Source organism: Siniperca chuatsi, linkage group LG9, assembly GCF_020085105.1.
Source record: "Siniperca chuatsi isolate FFG_IHB_CAS linkage group LG9, ASM2008510v1, whole genome shotgun sequence".
NCBI lineage: Eukaryota > Metazoa > Chordata > Actinopteri > Centrarchiformes > Sinipercidae > Siniperca > Siniperca chuatsi.
In genome coordinates this window covers 12,857,167-12,873,831 of record NC_058050.1, presented here as the reverse complement: position 1 = coordinate 12,873,831, position 16,665 = coordinate 12,857,167, and the positions used below count along the sequence as shown (strand labels likewise).

The 16,665-nt window shown below is 40.9% G+C and overlaps 1 protein-coding gene across 11 annotated transcripts; it reads left to right on the top strand.

Moving 5' to 3' along the window:
- Positions 1-276: 276 nt before the first annotated feature.
- arnt (aryl hydrocarbon receptor nuclear translocator) lies at positions 277-16,518 on the top strand. 11 transcript variants are annotated; one of them, XM_044209600.1, is made up of 21 exons: positions 277-621; positions 1,268-1,361; positions 1,524-1,568; positions 1,677-1,724; positions 1,912-1,959; positions 2,527-2,740; positions 4,275-4,488; positions 4,636-4,738; positions 4,839-4,904; positions 5,096-5,181; positions 5,344-5,420; positions 7,507-7,641; positions 7,779-7,853; positions 8,127-8,278; positions 8,537-8,662; positions 9,204-9,303; positions 11,036-11,223; positions 13,677-13,881; positions 14,082-14,256; positions 14,342-14,478; positions 14,575-16,518. In XM_044209600.1, the coding sequence occupies exons 1-21, from the start codon at positions 585-587 to the stop codon at positions 14,656-14,658; spliced, it is 2,409 nt and encodes an 802-aa protein (XP_044065535.1). In that variant the 5' UTR covers positions 277-584; the 3' UTR covers positions 14,659-16,518. The 11 variants fall into 11 exon arrangements, with proteins under 11 accessions (XP_044065535.1, XP_044065536.1, XP_044065533.1 ...); XM_044209601.1 differs by having other exon boundaries at positions 278-621; positions 8,540-8,662; XM_044209598.1 differs by having other exon boundaries at positions 279-621; positions 14,079-14,256.
- The last annotated feature ends 147 nt before the right edge of the window (positions 16,519-16,665 follow it).

Below are 16,665 nucleotides of genomic sequence, written 5' to 3'. Positions count from 1 at the left end.
CTGTGTTGTATAATGACAATGAAGCTTAACATTAAACTAAAAAAGTTAGTTAAAGTAAAGTAAAAAGGCACAAAAAGCTGCTTTTTTAAAATCATTAAATCACCAGAGTCATAGCCTGTCTCTGCATAATATGTACCTGTGTCATCCCAAACAGAGGTTTTAAAACGGAGGTGTTTTAACTTTGCAGACCTGCAGGTACCGCCACTGCCAGCGGGGCGGAGCTAAACATGGATTTCCCAACATTTCACGTCATTTGTATCTGGCTTGTGTGATGTCCAATAGAAAGAGTCGAAAAGAACCCACTGTAGGCAGCTTTCGCTCTGCTAGCTGAACGCCATCTTAAATAGAAAGGAGGTGTTAACTGGGAGAAATCAGGAAAAGGGGCATTGGAGGAGATAAACCCTTATTTTCGTGTGTGTTTTAAATCCTCGGGTCTCTCTGGAACAGACTAGTCATGGCTTTGGGCGTTTATAACACCAAATAAAGGCGCATACGTGAGGAAATCGGCAAGGCAGTTGTTAGCCTCTAGCCAGCTAGCAAGGGGGAGGGGAGGATTTTTTTTTCGCAGCCGAAGTTGTTTGTTTATGTTATTTCAAATGGACATGTCCTCTTCAAACTCAGGTAAAGTGCAATAAAAGTCACAGCGACAATATAGTCACATAGTACTGTGCAACTGTTAATCGGTTATGGGCGTTTTCTCGTGCATAGCTAAAGGGGACACTTTCCTAAAGATAGCGTGACAGCATCAGCTAAGTTAATGTTAGCTTAGTAGCAAAGCTAATACCACAGCAAGGCTAGCTGGTTATTGCGTAAGTGGTAGCTTGCTTACATGCTAGCCAGCTCATAGTGGCTAGGTTAGCGACTAGCTGACTGTTAAGATATTAGGAAGTGATATTTTTTTACAGGTGAGAAACCAAATCTAAGTTAGCTTACCACCAAGATGAGGTTGGCTAGCCCGGTTAATATTTTTCTGTTTTTAGGTAATGTTGCTCACAAGATTGATATCTATATGCTAAATGTAGCTTTAACCTTAGCTTAGTGTCATGGTTGTCTCGACAATCTACAAATACGAATTAAGAATAGTAAATGTGGAGCTAATTTAATGTTAAATACACAAGTTATGAAATAAAACCAAAGTCAGCTATGTGCGTTAATGCTTATTTGGCCTCTGAGTATGGGCTCCAGTCAGTGTTTTAGTTTCTTTTTCAGTGCTTGAGGCACAATATGAAATAACCTGTGATTTCTGCTACATTTCTTTGTTATTAAGAGTTACCAGACCCAAATCTAGGTATGGGGGCAAGCGGGACCCAAGCAAGTGGTGGGGCTGTTGTACCAAAAGGGACCAACAAAAGAAGAGCTGCGTAAGTGTGTGTGTGTTAGTGATACATTTTGTTCTGATATGTCAGTATTGTGTTATGTGTATTTACTGACTGGTTTACTTTTGTTTTTGACATTTGAGGTCAAAAATCTTGTGAGAATATTTGTGTGAAGCTACTCATGTCACTCTCTTTTCCTTATTACAGGCCAGACTTTGATGATGACGATGATGAAGGCAACAAGTTGTTCAGGTACAATTGTACCAGTTCTGTCATAAAGCAATATTAGGTGCTATATCAAGTTTTTGGATTGTCTAGGCTGTTGACATAACAAGCAGTATTTTCTCTGTTTTTCCTCAGGTGTGACGATGACGGAGGCTCCAACAATGACAAAGAGCGCTTTGCCAGGTAGCAGGATGAATTAGATGGAATAGATGTGTGTGGAGGGGGTGTAGGGGAGCAATATTATTGATACAACGGTTACCCCCATGCTGCTCTCCCTCTCCTTTCTGAGTATTTTCTTTTTTCTCTCTTTTTTTTTACTCTTACACTTGATTTTTGGGCCTGTGTTTTAGTGGGTTGGTTTCATTTCCAGGTTTTTGGAAGAAGATCAGAGTTTTGCAGATAAGGAAAAACTAGCCAGGTATGGCCTGTACCACTGTGGAAGGCTCCCTCTCCTGCTTGTATCCATATCAATATTGAATGCACTGATCCAATACTATTCTGTCCTGCTGGGACCCCATTGTCATTTTGACAGCTCAAAATTACCGGTATATTTCGCCGCTCTATGCGTCTGTTTTGGTGCTTGTAAGAATGTAATGCTACTTTGCCCAAGGCAGCTGGTTGTCTCTCTCAACCCACCACTGTATCACTAACTGCTATGCTGTGTGTCACTTGGGGACTTTTTTCACTTTGGTAATTCCTTCCTCTTGAGCAACTGTCCTCTCTGTCTCTTTTCTCTCCCTCCTCTCAGGATATCTGAAGGGTCTTTCTCTTTCTGCACTTGCTATTTTTTCACACTATTGTTTTGTGCGTCCATTATTTTTCTCACCTTCTCTCATTCCCACCTCTTCTTCCCGATTGGCATACTTGCATTACAGCATTAACTCTAAACTCTACTCCATGTTGTCCACCTGCCTGTCTGTTTCCCCCATCTCAATCCCTCCTATCCTCTCCACCTCTGCCTCCCTCCCTCATTTCCTCACTTCAGGGAGAACCACAGTGAGATTGAAAGGCGGAGGCGGAACAAGATGACCGCCTACATCACAGAATTGTCAGACATGGTGCCCACCTGCAGTGCACTAGCACGGAAACCAGACAAACTAACCATCCTACGAATGGCTGTGTCCCATATGAAGTCACTGAGAGGAAGTGGCAATACCAATGCAGATGGGTCATACAAACCTTCCTTTCTCACTGACCAGGTATGAGGAAACAGAGAGAGAAATGTAGAAGTTGTTCAGATGTGAAATATAATTTTTTATATTTTTTCCACTTAATCGATTTAGACTGAATTCACAGTGGAAAAATCCAAGAATTTTCCTGAAGGCATGTTCAGAGTAGGCAACAATTACGGACAAGGCAGTACTACTTATGTAGAAGTCAACAAAGTTGTTTAATATACAGGTCTCACGGTCACAGTGTAGCTCACACAAAACCTCTCTGAGCGCAATGGAAATAGAGTGAAGGAAGAGTGAAAGTAGCACCTTTTTTGAAGGGTAGTCGCTATTTTCACTATCTATCTGATGTTGCTAGTGTAATCTAAATTTGTAATGTCAAAACAGATAGTTCTATTTTTTTCATACTTCACCAGCATTTCCTCCTGGCCCTTGGTCAACTTGTAAATAGTTCAAAAACAAAGTTTGTGTAATATGTGTAACAGGTCAATCTTCTCTTGACTATCTATACACAATTTTATAACACCCTAGTTGAATCTCTTCCTATCTCTGATAGTGGTGACAGCCAGCAGTCTCTGCGTTGTTTTGATGATGGTGGTGCGCTAACGGCTGACAGTTAGCTAGTTAGTTGACTCCATCAAAGAAACACAGACAGCCCTGATGTCGATTCAATGATAATTTGTTTATTGCTTACAAGTACTTTGGGATCGGGGGTATATAAGCCCAGTCTCAGTAAAACTATTCAGTATAAGAGAAAATAATAAAAGGAAACTTAAAATACTAATAAAAAATTTCTGTAGCCAAGCTCAGTAACCATTAACTGACATGTTATAGGGCCAACGGTCTAACCTTGACCAGGATCAAAGACTTCTATTACAAATTACACACAAACACTACGGATACAGATGGATTAGTACACTTAGATAATCACTCTGGATGTCAGTATAGTTACTGTCTCTCTCAGATAGGCTGTACATTAATATTTACAGGTTTTTATTTGACAGTCACACACTCACCTGGGGGATACAAGCCCGGTGTGACTTGTTCTCCTGGTGATGGGCTTTATAGCTGTGTCGTTACCTTGGATACTGTGTAGTCTAGTATAAATATGAAATAGAAAATAACACAGAAAAATATGAAAGTAACACAAATATGTACACCTTACAACTATCAAATAAAGGTAAAATTACTGACAGAATTAAATTCTGTATTACAAGATTTTGCTATTAGACATAGTAACCATTTAAAGCTCAAATTGTGTCTTTAATGTAACATGCAAGAGGCATATGTTACATATGCAATGAGTGTAAGTAAGCCTCCGGTGCCTTCCTGGTGAAGCTCCTTGCTGACAGGTGAAAAGAAGCAACTGGCGTCACAATCATGGAGGAAGCATGTTTATGCATTATATTTAACATTATAGACAGCAGTGAGAAGGACCAATGTGCATAGGGATTAGGGTATTCGGAATTTTGAGAGAAGGAAAACACAAAGACTTTAGATTCATGCTTCATGAAGATCACTCATCCTCACTGCTTAGCCTGTCTGTGCCATCTGTCTATAGGAGCTGAAGCACCTCATACTGGAGGCAGCCGACGGCTTCCTGTTCGTGGTGTCATGTGAGACTGGTCGCATTGTTTACGTCTCTGACTCCCTGACGCCCGTCCTCAACCAGTCACAGTCTGACTGGCTCGGCTCCTCTCTTTATGATCAGCTCCACCCAGATGACACAGAAAAGCTCAGGGAGCAGCTCTCTACTGCCGAGAATAACAACACAGGTACAAAGCATACATAGACACTAAAAATGCAGACATTAGTAGATCTCTTATCACTATTAACCTCAAAAGTCAATATAAAAAATGTTGGCACACGATCACCTAACTCCATGATTGGGTCGATTCAGTCTCTTGTTTGTCTTTTTAAAGGGAGGATGTTGGACTTGAAGACGGGAACAGTGAAGAAGGAAGGCCAGCAGTCGTCAGCCAGAATGAGTATGGGAGCCCGTCGATCATTCATCTGCAGAATGAGGTGTGGCTCATACTATAGTTAATTATCCAGTTTATTATTTATATTGATATGTGTGCCTAGATGCATAATTGTCCATGTGGTGGCCTGTGTGTATTTGCAGGTGTGGCTCTTGTCCGGTGGAACCGATTTCCATGAACAGACTGAACTTCCTTAGGATTAGAAACAGGTGACCAAAACCCAAAAGTTTTTCTTTTGCATTTGTTTTTAAAAATTGTGTTGGGCTTACTGTGCAGAGGATAAGCATGCCTGGAGTAGCCCAGTAGCAATACGAGTAATCTAAGCACAATTTTATTACTGGCATAGTAATAGGACTGATTGATTTAGCAGTATATTTTACAATTTCTTCCTTCACCTCAGGAATGGTTTGGGTGCAGCCAAGGAAGGGGAGCCCCAGTATGTAGTGGTCCACTGTACAGGATACGTCAAGTCCTGGCCTCCTGCAGGTAAAACTTGTACTTTTGAAAGGGTTGGCAAATATAACCATTTGTTACATTTGCTTCTTATAATGGCTAGGACCTGTAAATGATGCTAAATGTAACAAATCGTTTTCATGAGTTATTCTTTGTAGCCCATGTTAACACAGTTTTTGCTTGTTTGTGTTTTAGGAGTATCATTAACAGACGATGAAGCAGACAACACTCAGGGGAGTCGCTACTGTCTAGTTGCCATTGGGAGATTACAGGTATGATTGATGCTTCGTCAATAGAGATATTCACGTGCGTCTTTTTCTCTGGCGCAAGTTAGAATGACAAAATCATTTTTGAAGAGGACCTATTATACTAATTTCCAGCTCTATATTTTTATCCTGGAATTTCACTACAGTAGCTTTGCATGATTCACTGTTCAAAAAAATCCTTATACTGGCCCTTTATGCAGCCCCTCAGTTCATCCTTTGTCTGAAACAAGCCGTTTTAGCCCCTGTCTCTTTAAGGCCCCCCTCCTAAAATCCCAATTTCTTCTGATTGGCCAACTTCCCGGAAGCCTGCCGATGGGCAGTGAGGCGTTGTAACCAGGGGCATGTTCAATCTGAAAACGGTGTGCACTGTTTTGCTACAGTTTTCATGTTGAATAACTCGATTGCAAAAAATGGTGTGCAACAGGCTTTGAGGTACGTTTTCTCTCATTTGGTGGGTGTGTCAGAGGTGTTACCCAATCGGCAGCAACATGTATATAAAACGCACCACCATTTCCGTTTAAATAAACGTTTTGCTACATTTTGTTCTCTTTATACACTCTGTGCTGTGAGCCCGCACACCGTATCATTGTGTTGCCGGTGAGCTCGACGGCTATGACAGCTACAGTAACTTAGCTTGGAAAATAGCTATATGGGGCAATGAACTGGATGAATTTACTGTTTATCAGACCACAAATGAGACACGAATTAGGTTGGAAAAACTACAGACGCTGCCAGAGCAGTGGGTTTCTGGGAGCTGGGCCCCACTGCTTACTGTACAAAAACACAACTTTATTATTTTATTTACCGATTTTGGTAAAACTGGATCGTATTTTATGGAGAAAATATTTTCTGGTTTTCCCTCTGATGTCCACCGGCTGCTCTGCCTAAACTCTCTGTGCTTTACGGAGTTTTCTGATGGACAGATAGCTTTAAAGTAACCGTTAACTGCTGTTATTGTAGCTGCCATTAGCTAGTTAGCTCAGTTAGCTATGCAGCTAGTGGTCCATTTAGCTTAGCTGACTGCCCAGACTGGGAGCTCGGAGCCCCGAGAGAGTGTTGGTGTTCACACCGCTAGCACAGGAGCTTTGGACCGCCAGGAGGATGAGGTTTTCAGGCCCGGGCTCCGAGCTCCCATTCTGGGCAGAGTCAGCTAGCTAATAGCGCTAGCTGCACAGCTAACGGTGACTGCGGTTAGCAGTAGTTAGCAGTTACTTTAGCAACAAGTAAAGCCATCTCTCCATCAACAAACTAACTAACTTTCCTTCACAATAGAAAAAGCACTTTTTGCGAGACATACCGAATAACCTCCAAAAACTTGAAGAGTAGTCCTGAGCAGACACCACTTACTTTTAGCGCTATGACCAGAGCGGTCAAATAACTAAGAAAGAGAGCAGGTGGATGGGCGCGTCCCTCTGCTTGGGCACGCTCAGAGCCTTGCTTTAGCTCTGTTTGAGGGTGTGCCAAACTAGCCGCTAGGTGTGTATTATGCAAATATGTGCCTTCAGGCACAGTTCAGGCAGTTTTTTCTGTTGGAGAGAAGACCTCCCTTTAGCACGGACTTTGGGCTTTGTGACTTTTCAGACCTTTTACATGTACAAAAATGCTATACAACACAATAAAGGGCAGGGAAAACCCCAAAAAGCATAATATGGCCTCTTTAATTAATCACGTATTGAGTAGTATATATTTGATAGAAGGAAATAAAAGTGTAAATCTTTGGTACATTTTACTGCAAATATGTTTACATCTCCAACAAACTGCAATAATATTTGACCCTCATATCAACAATCTAAGAATAAAATCGCCTTTACTGGTGGTGGAGGAGACATGTGTTCTCTTGAAAATGCAGATCTGCCACAAGGCAGTATTTTATGGTCGCAATCTACAGTCTTATCTGAAGTGGATTATTTATTCTGGTGATGATTTGTTCGTATAGATAATCGGTTGAAATTGAACATATAAAGATATATAAATAAATGTGATTCCTGCACAATGTGGCTTTTAAAGGATCTAACTTGTTTTGACTCATTAAACATGGTGATAGCTTGCTAAAAATTGGGTTTTGTCACCCCACCCCCCCCCTTTTTTTTAGGTGACTTGTTGCCCAGGTGACACAGACATCAACAGTATCAGTGTTCCAGTGGAGTTCATCTCACGCCATAACTGCCAGGGAATGTTCACCTTCGTAGACCACCGCTGCATGGCCGCTGTCTCCTATCAGCCCCAGGTAAGGCTCACAGCTGGTGGAAATGTCAGGGACAAGGACTGTTTGCCAGACGGCATCTCCTAACAACCTTTGAGCCAGACATTCGTATTAATGTCTACTGGGCATATGGTGGTTGTATTATCTGCTGTGTGTTGCAGGAATTACTGGGGAAGAATATTCTTGAGCTTGCCCACCCTGAAGACCAGGGCTTACTGAGAGACAGCTTCCAACAGGTAAGACTGTCTGAGTATGTGCAGAAAAGAAAAGATGACTACATGTAGCGACCTTGTATTCAAAATAAAATAATTTCAAGTCAGACTAAAATTGATCCTAAGTAGCCTCCATAAGTCTAAATTAGTCACTTTCCACAGCTGAAAGGTTGACTTTTGGTAAAATTCTGATGCTCTCTCTCACTAACCTGTCTGTTGCCTGTGTCTGTTGTCAAATTACCTGTGTAACCTGATATCAGAATGTGACTGTTTGGCATGCTGAACTTGTGTCCACAGGTGGTGAAGCTGAAGGGCCAGGTCCTGTCAGTCATGTTTCGGTTTCGCACTAAATCAAGAGAATGGATCTGGATGAGAACCAGCTCCTTCACCTTCCAGAACCCGTTTTCAGAGGAGATTGAGTATATCATCTGTACCAATGTCAACGTCAAGTGAGTCACACACTGATTTTACCAATAATGGTGATTATTATAACACGATTACACAATCAAATACAGCACATAATGAAACCGCTGACGTCCAGAAATGTGACTGTTGTGAAAGATTCCTCTGTCTGAATGCTTACCTATCATCCTCAATCCCCAGTTCCTCTTACACCCTTACCACAATCCCTTGTAATAAATCACACACTGATCACTCTCTCCCTACTTCCCACTTCTCCTCTGCACCCGTCTCTGATTGTGGGGCAGTAGAAACTCGACTCAGGACCCCCTCACTCCCATCTCCTCCCCAGGGGGTTCGCTGCCCCCCTCCCTGGGTCAGAGCAGCCCAAACTGCCCTCCTGTAGTGCTCAGCCCTGGGCAGGTGGCCACCAGGTGAGACCAGGCCTGGCCTGACTATCCTCCCCCTGCATGGGAGAACAGGGGCTGCTTCTTCATGGGAGACTACAGCTGTTTCTAGCAAACTACAGTCCTTCTGTTTTTGTTTTCATTTCCCATTCTGGGTGATTCTTCTCTCCATTGTATTTGTCTCTGTTCCCCTTTAGTGTTGGAAAAATAGTGTTGTTGTCTAATAAGAAGCATGTCTAATAGCTGTTTTCCTATAGTTAGTAGTGAATTTGGTTTAAAGAGATAAACTTTTAACACAGGTGGTGTAGCATGTTAGCTGTATGTATTTGTATAACAGTTCTTTCTCTGCTGAAGCGTGTCACTGTCTTCCTCTTCTGTCCTTGTTTCTCTTTTATGTTGCCATAGTGACCGGTGGCGGGTTGAGTGCCATTTTGTCAGCAGGTGTTTGGGATTTCTCACTCAACAGTGGAGAGCATGAAAATGGAAATGAGGCTATTTTAGACCAACTCTCTCTCTCTCTCTCTCTCTCTTTCTTTCTCTTTCTCTTTCTCTCTGTTTCCCTTTTCAGGCAGTTGCAGCAGCAGCAGCAGGCTGAGCTAGAGGGAGGTGGAACCGGAGGTGGAACCAGAGATGGCCTGTATGAGGCAGGACCAATCAGCCACTCACAGGTTAGTCCATGCACATGTGGGGACACATGAATGTGCATGTCCAGTTTAATATGGCATAGATTATACCCTGTTTCTCTTTGGTTCCTTGTCCCTTGCTGTAGTGACCGATCTGGCCTTTTTTGTGGAAACAGTGGCAGATTGATGATTATTTGCTCAGCAGGAAAACCAAACCGGATGTCGGGAGAGCTCCATTATCACAACTGACTGCCTACTGTTCATGCTTGAATTAAGTGGAACACTTCCTCTATAGTATTTGGTTATCTAAAGAGATTTAAAGCCTGGAAGTATTCCTAACATTTCAGTTGGATGTGTTCGCAGGTTCATGACTAAAAGTGCCACATTTTATCACAATCTTGACTTAAACTACTCTTTTGGCTTCACTATGCATGTAGCCATGCAGTTAGCTAGTCTTTAAAGTTTTTACCTGAAGCAATTGTGAAACTATGAAAACAGTTAATGGATAAAAAAACAACACATTCAATAATGGTGATTACAAATTAGAAAAAAAGATGATATATTTGTATAGTAACAAGAAAACTGGGTTCACAAAACTGTCAAATTGGTATCACCAGTGAAAGAACAAAATTGTACTTCCTCACAGGATGATTGTCCAACAAGGGCATTTTGGTATAAATAAAAGATGCCTGTCAGTATTTGCTTGGACACAATCTGACAAAATGGTGGATGTACCAGTTTCAGTTAAACTGCTATGGAACTATACCAGTAGAGGTTGCCACTAGCAACAAAATGTTCAACTGAAACCAACTGCCGATTGCAGATGGCTGTGTTATGTTATATATTTACCTGGTATTATACTACTGCTGCTTCTGTCTACTCCATGAATATGACACCTATTGTATGTTTGTCCATCCTGGAAAAGTGATTTCTCCTCTGTTGCTCGTCCAGAACTAAGGGTAGAGGCTGTTGTATATTGTACAAATTGTAAAGACAAAACTGTGCTTTTAGGCTACATACGGTATTTAAAATGGACTTGACTTGAGCTGCAGCTTATGATTAATGAATAATTAACAATTTCACTATCAATTAATCTGCCAATCATTTTCTGAATTAATGATTTGGTTTATAAAATGTCAAAATGGTGAGAAAGTCCGTAATGACTTCAAATGTCTTGTTTGATTCTACCAACATTTCAAGACCCCAAGATAATCCAATTACTATTATGGAAAGCTAAGAAAACCACAGAATATTCAAATTTAAGAGGCTTGAAGCAGTGAATTTTTGGCATTTTCGCTTAATGAAATTGCTTGCTTGATTATCAAAATAGTTGTCGATTCATTTTCTGGTTAATAGAGTAATTGTTTCAGCTCTAGACTTAACTGTGGCTTGTGTGTAGGGATTCAACTGAACACACTGTGAGGTTCACCTCCTTCTCAATACACTGTCACAGTAGTGTAGGTCAATATTGTCATGTGATTGGTTGCGTTTATTTTGATTGTCTACACATTTCCAGTTTAGTTCCTCCTACCTTGATTGCAGCCTCCTCCATCTGTTGTGAATGTCATATTTACAGACACTGTATTACAGAAACTATACTGGCATTTGATTGTGTTGTCATATTAGACAGCACTTTGACACCAAATTCAAGTGTACTGCAGCGTTTTTTAGGTTGATGATGAATGGTCATGATTGGAGTCAGGTTAATTATTCACCACTTAAACATTTGAAGAGATTTGAGGTGGGATCCCTGACTGATACTTTTGGTGGTTCTCAGATGCCGGTGCAGCCAGTGACCGCGGCAGGGCCAGACCACAGCAAGACCCTGGAGAAGCCAGAGCTGTACCCCTCCATTTTCCAAGGCCCAGATCAGACCAAGGGCCTGCCCTCCACCCCCACTCCCCCCACACAGATCTACCCTCCAGCCAACAACTTCACTGCTGGTCATTCCAATAGTGCATACAGGTATGTGTGTATACCTGTCCAAGAGCAGTAATGTGTCATCCGTGTCTGCCCTTAGACTCTTCTGTTCTTTCAGCGCTCTCCAACGAGGAAAAGCTACACCATTGGTTATCTGTTTGTCCTTGCCGTCAATCACTTTATTTTTTTGACTGTAATCCTTCCTCTGAACACACTTTTCTTGGACGCTTCTTAGGTTTTTCTGACATAGGCTCTGCCATACTCCTAGTTGCTGTAGCCTACTGTCGCTATGGTTGCTCCTTCTTTCAACTCTGGCAAACCAATCATTGCTGGTTGGTGTAAAGCGCATCACTATCGGTGCTCCAGCGCGGGCATTTCTCCAAAGACACCAGATTTAAAAACGTAGGTATAGTGTGAAATACAGAGAGATTTACCTGGCGGTGATAGGCTTATTCAGCATTGTGCATTTATATGCAAAAGTCCCACACTGCAGTTGAGATCTTTTTTTTTTTTTTGTTTTGTTTTTATTCAGTTTATTTTCTCAGGACAGTGCATATTAATAAACATTACTGTAAATATGGTCCCTGGCCAGGTGTGAAGTTGGCAGCCTAAAGTCAATCTAAATCAAGAAACAAGTTTAAAACAATAATCATGATGTAAGGCATGTAAATTACAGTAAAAGCAGAACACATACATGGGCAGTAATAAAAGCAGAGCAAATTAGGGTTCATCAAAGCAAAAACAAAAAACACAACAAACACAAGCAAGGACAGACATGAGGAACGGTAAAAAAGTAAATTAAAGTAAATTACAGAAATCCTTTGCAAAAACAAGCAAAGACAGATATGGACAACTAGACAACAGTAGCACTAAGGTAGGTAAAGTAACAGGGCATTTAGCAGCATACAAGTTGAATATTGACACACATTTTGCAAATGATGAAGGCATCCACTTGCTGACAGATTTGGTAGCTTATAAGCCATGTTCTTAACTGTCTAGAAAAGGACCTGTAAATGGTGAGTTTCCCTGATGTGGACTGGTGCAGCTTTTTTGAAATTGAAGATTGACTGAAAGCAGATTTTCTTAAAAGGATAATGCAGTTTCCTCTTGTAATCGGATTTGTATTTACTCGTTGACTCACAAATAAACTGAGTGGCGAAGGAGCCATGCGATGAGTAATTTTATAGATGCGACATAGATTTGCATGCTTGATCAGGGTTTCCCTGCTCAGAAGGTTATATTCAAGGAATGAAATTAGCACCTGCCACCTGCCAAATACAGGTAAAAATTTCAGGTCACCTGCCACCATGGCAGATAGATTTTCCTTATATTAAGAAATTTTTTTAAAAGCAATTCCTAAAAGTAAAAATAGTCAGGGATTAAGGTGACATGAGATATTCCATATTTCTACTGTCTGGTACCACTGACTCAGTGTTTACATTCTAAAGCGTTCTATGTAGATTTCAGAAGTGGTTGACAAAAAAAAATTGAGTGAGCAGTAGAAATGTTCAGTGACCTACCACAGTGACAGTTGAGGAGAAACCTAACTTAATATCAGACCCTGGTTATATTTTTCCAGCATGTGACAGTGGTGAAAACTATTAGGTTTCTTATCAAGGGTTTTCATGGTTTGTTTATATAATGATTCTAGTGGCCTCAAGGTTGAACTACTTGCCTCTCAACATTTAGTTGTAGACAGCAGTAGTTTAACCATTCGGTAACATGGGCCATTGCGTTTGTTAGAATGGAGGCAACTTGGCTTTTTATATTGCTGTGTACATATATTACAGTGTCATCAGCATACATTTAAGTCTCTGTCTTGGGGCATACGGATGGCAGATCATTAACATATAAGCTAAATGGAAGTGGGCCCAATATGGATCCCTGTGGGGCGACAGTGGAGGTGCTGAGAGCGGTGGATCTGAAGATAATGGGAATGTTATCTACTGTAAACTATATGAATAGCCACAACAACTCATTGCTGTAGTGAGAATGAATAAACTGACATATTTACGTAACCTAGCAACTGGTTTGCATGTCTGGAGGTTTTGCCTACCAGAGCATAGCTAGCAGGGGCACTTTTTTGTATGATATTGGCTTACGTGCAAGAACAGCCCATGGGAACACTCCTAGTTCTCTCAATGTGCCGCTGTGAATCTGCTGTATACTATAGTCCACATGAAGGGTATAGGAGAACAGAGGCTTCCCACATGTGCTTTAAGTGGGTGCAGATGCTTCATGACAAAGATTATTGTCCCTTCAGAATGTATTCCTGAAAGCACTTACTGTAGGTTTCAAGTAATTGTACTCACACTGCGCTTACGCTGACTTTGAATAGAATTTCTTTATTTGCTGCTAACCTAAAAAGATGCGTTTTCCATGTTTATTTCAACAGAGTTTCAAACATGTTTGATAAGGGCATCAGTTGTTTTATGTTATTATTTTCTGCCAGCAGATGACAGCCAGGTGACGGAGCTCTCACTCCCTTTTGTCCACAGGCCAGTCAATATGACTCAACAGATAACTCCACAGATGGCACAGCCAGCCCACTCGGCAGGGCAGATGCTGGCTCAGATGTCTCGTCAGAATGGAGCCCCGCACTCAGTTGCCCCCTCCAGTACTGCCAGCCCGCTCCATGGAGGACCAGCAGCAGCAGGAGGAGGATGGCCTGGAGCTGGAGCTAGACCACAGTTTAATAACCAGGTAAGCTGGTATTTAAGATACATTGCCTGATTTGTTTTGCCTTTGGTGGTATATTTTAGTCAAACTAAAAACACACCAGATAGACTTTATATAATGATATTTTTATGTGTCTATCCCAGTTATTAATCTCATATCAATTACTTAACCCCACCTATTTACTAGTCAGTAAATGGCGATACTCTCTCTATTCTAACCAGCAGGTGGCTCCCCAGGCTGCAAAGACCATGTCTCCACCGTTTGCTCCCATGGGAGGATTTGGAGGGGGCTCTTCCAACTCTTTTGGCCAGATGCCTACAGGTGCTGCTCCCACCCCAACCAGTGGTGCCAACTACCCACCCATTAATGCGCGTGCCACCCTCAACACCAATGGTTATGGTAGGTTGTGTGCATATATATATGAACCCGTGTCTCGTGTTATACTGGTGTATCCTCTCACTCACCCCTCTGTACTTTATCCCAGATGGCTCTCAGTCTGGGGCCCAGTTCCCCTCTCGAGCAGCGGAGGCAGTGTGGCCCCAGTGGCAAGGCCAGCAGCACTCGCAGAGTAATGCAGACCAGCATCCTCATGCTCAGGGCAACCAGCAAGACATGTTTCCTGTGAGTGATAAAATCACTAATCTCTCTCTCAAGCACTTTCTTCTGCCTCTCTCTGTCACTTAAAATAAATATCTTTGTCTCTTTGATCTGGTTCAGGATGTGTTGTCTATGCTGGACCAGCCTGCCAACTTCAACAGCGATGACTTTGAGATTCCCATCTACCCTCCGTTTAACGAGTGACCTGGTCAATACTTCTCTGCTGGTCTACCCCTTTGTTTTCTTGACTGCTTTTGCTCTCAGCTTCTCTTATATTTAGCTCTTCTGCTCCTCTTCCCTTCCTGCTCCTGAGAGTAACACTCTTCCCTTGCTTTGCATGGCTTAAATTGCACTGCCACAAGCCAGTTAAAGATGGAGGGATATGTCTGACTGCAGATATATAGGGGTGGAAAATCAAGGATTTGCTACTGACTAAAAGATGATTATTTTAACAATATTCCAGCCATTGTAAGAGAATTCGCTAGCTAGCATTACCCAAAGCTCAACAGCCTATGTTGTAGATATGTGATATATATATAAATATATATATAAATATATAAAAGCGCACAATCACACAACCACACTTGAATAGAATGCACAAAAACACTCTTACACTCTGGTAATTATACACAGGAAGTAAACACACACACACACACACACACACACACACACACAAAGGCCTTTTATTCAAATATGTTCCAAGTTTTTTCTCAGGCATTGATGAAGAGTGTATTTTGCTGTTTTACGCTTTAGCATGTAGACTAATCACTTCAATCGTTGGTTTAAACTCTCAGGAAATTGCAGGGATATACAGCTTTAGTGATTTTTAAATTCTCAGCTGTTGCACGCAAACCACCACTGTCTGTGCTAACCTTGCTCACAGTTTTAAATCCACATCATGTCTCTGCATGTCAGCACTGCTTTCATGGAGCGCTTCTACAATGTGTAGATTTGTACTGAGTACAGTTTTCTATGTACGTTTGTGGCTTCACCTATAAATTTTAATTATTTAGTTTTTCCTCTTAAGGAACATGTAGGGTTTTTTCTTCATTGAATGATGTACTTCAACAACAGACACACAGTGTTACAATGGCTACATACTGTTTGTCTAGGTGCCTGTTGGAAATGTATACAATCTATTTTTCTTTGCCTACATATGCATATATACAGTAAGCATGTGTTTATGTATGTAAATTGATGCATACAGTATCATTGTCAACATTAATGTAGGGTTTCTGACTTGCTTGATATTCTTCGTTCTGTCGCCCTGCATTACCCTGTACCAAGTATGGGCTTTTTGTAAACTCTTTGTAAAAGAAATACAAAAAAGAAATCACACAGCAATAATTAACAAGCAGGAATTGTGTACTTTTAAAGCCATTCTTTATTGTTGTCATAAATGTTGTCCTTGATTAATGTTATTTTAAAATGGAGAGATGTGGTAGTAATGTTTGATTTAATTGAAATATTTCCCAGTATTTTATTATTTCAAAACTTTTGATGATCTCTTGCCATTGCCCTTTTCTGATTGGTATTTTATTAATGTTTTATCAGGGTATTCAGGATTAAAATGGAATAATCAGAGCTAAAAACAATTTGATCTACAAGTGAGAATGCCCCAAAGGTTTTTTGTGCACGTGTTTTGTCCTCTTGTTTGTGACAAACATTTGGACTTGGACTGAATCTTTGCCAAGATCCAATCACCGGTGTTTTACAATAATTTTTGAACAGTTTTCCATTGTCGGTGTACACACTCATGACGACAAATTATTTAATTGTATGTAAACCCATGCTGATAATTGTCCAGTTTTCATCTTCAAGAGTGTGGTATATTGGTGACTGTGTTGTCTTTATTATTATTATTATTATTATTATTATTATTGAAAACCTTTTTGGTTGCTCTGTATACAGGTTGTTTTTGTTTTTTTTCTTTTCAGTGATGTGAACTTTTTCACACATAGAAACACAAATATATAAATATACTGTATATGTCTATGAATTGTTAAACGAGAGAGAAATGTTTGTTTTTTTGTATTAAATTGTTATATTGTTGAAAATGAGAAAGTTGGACTGTGTTTTAAACTACACACACTTCCTTTCAGGTACGGTAGGTCATAGCAGGGTTAGTCCCCATATACTATCATTTAATCCTTAATCACAAAGTCATATATATTTCCAGTCTTGTTCATGACAGCTAGTTTTACTGTAGCA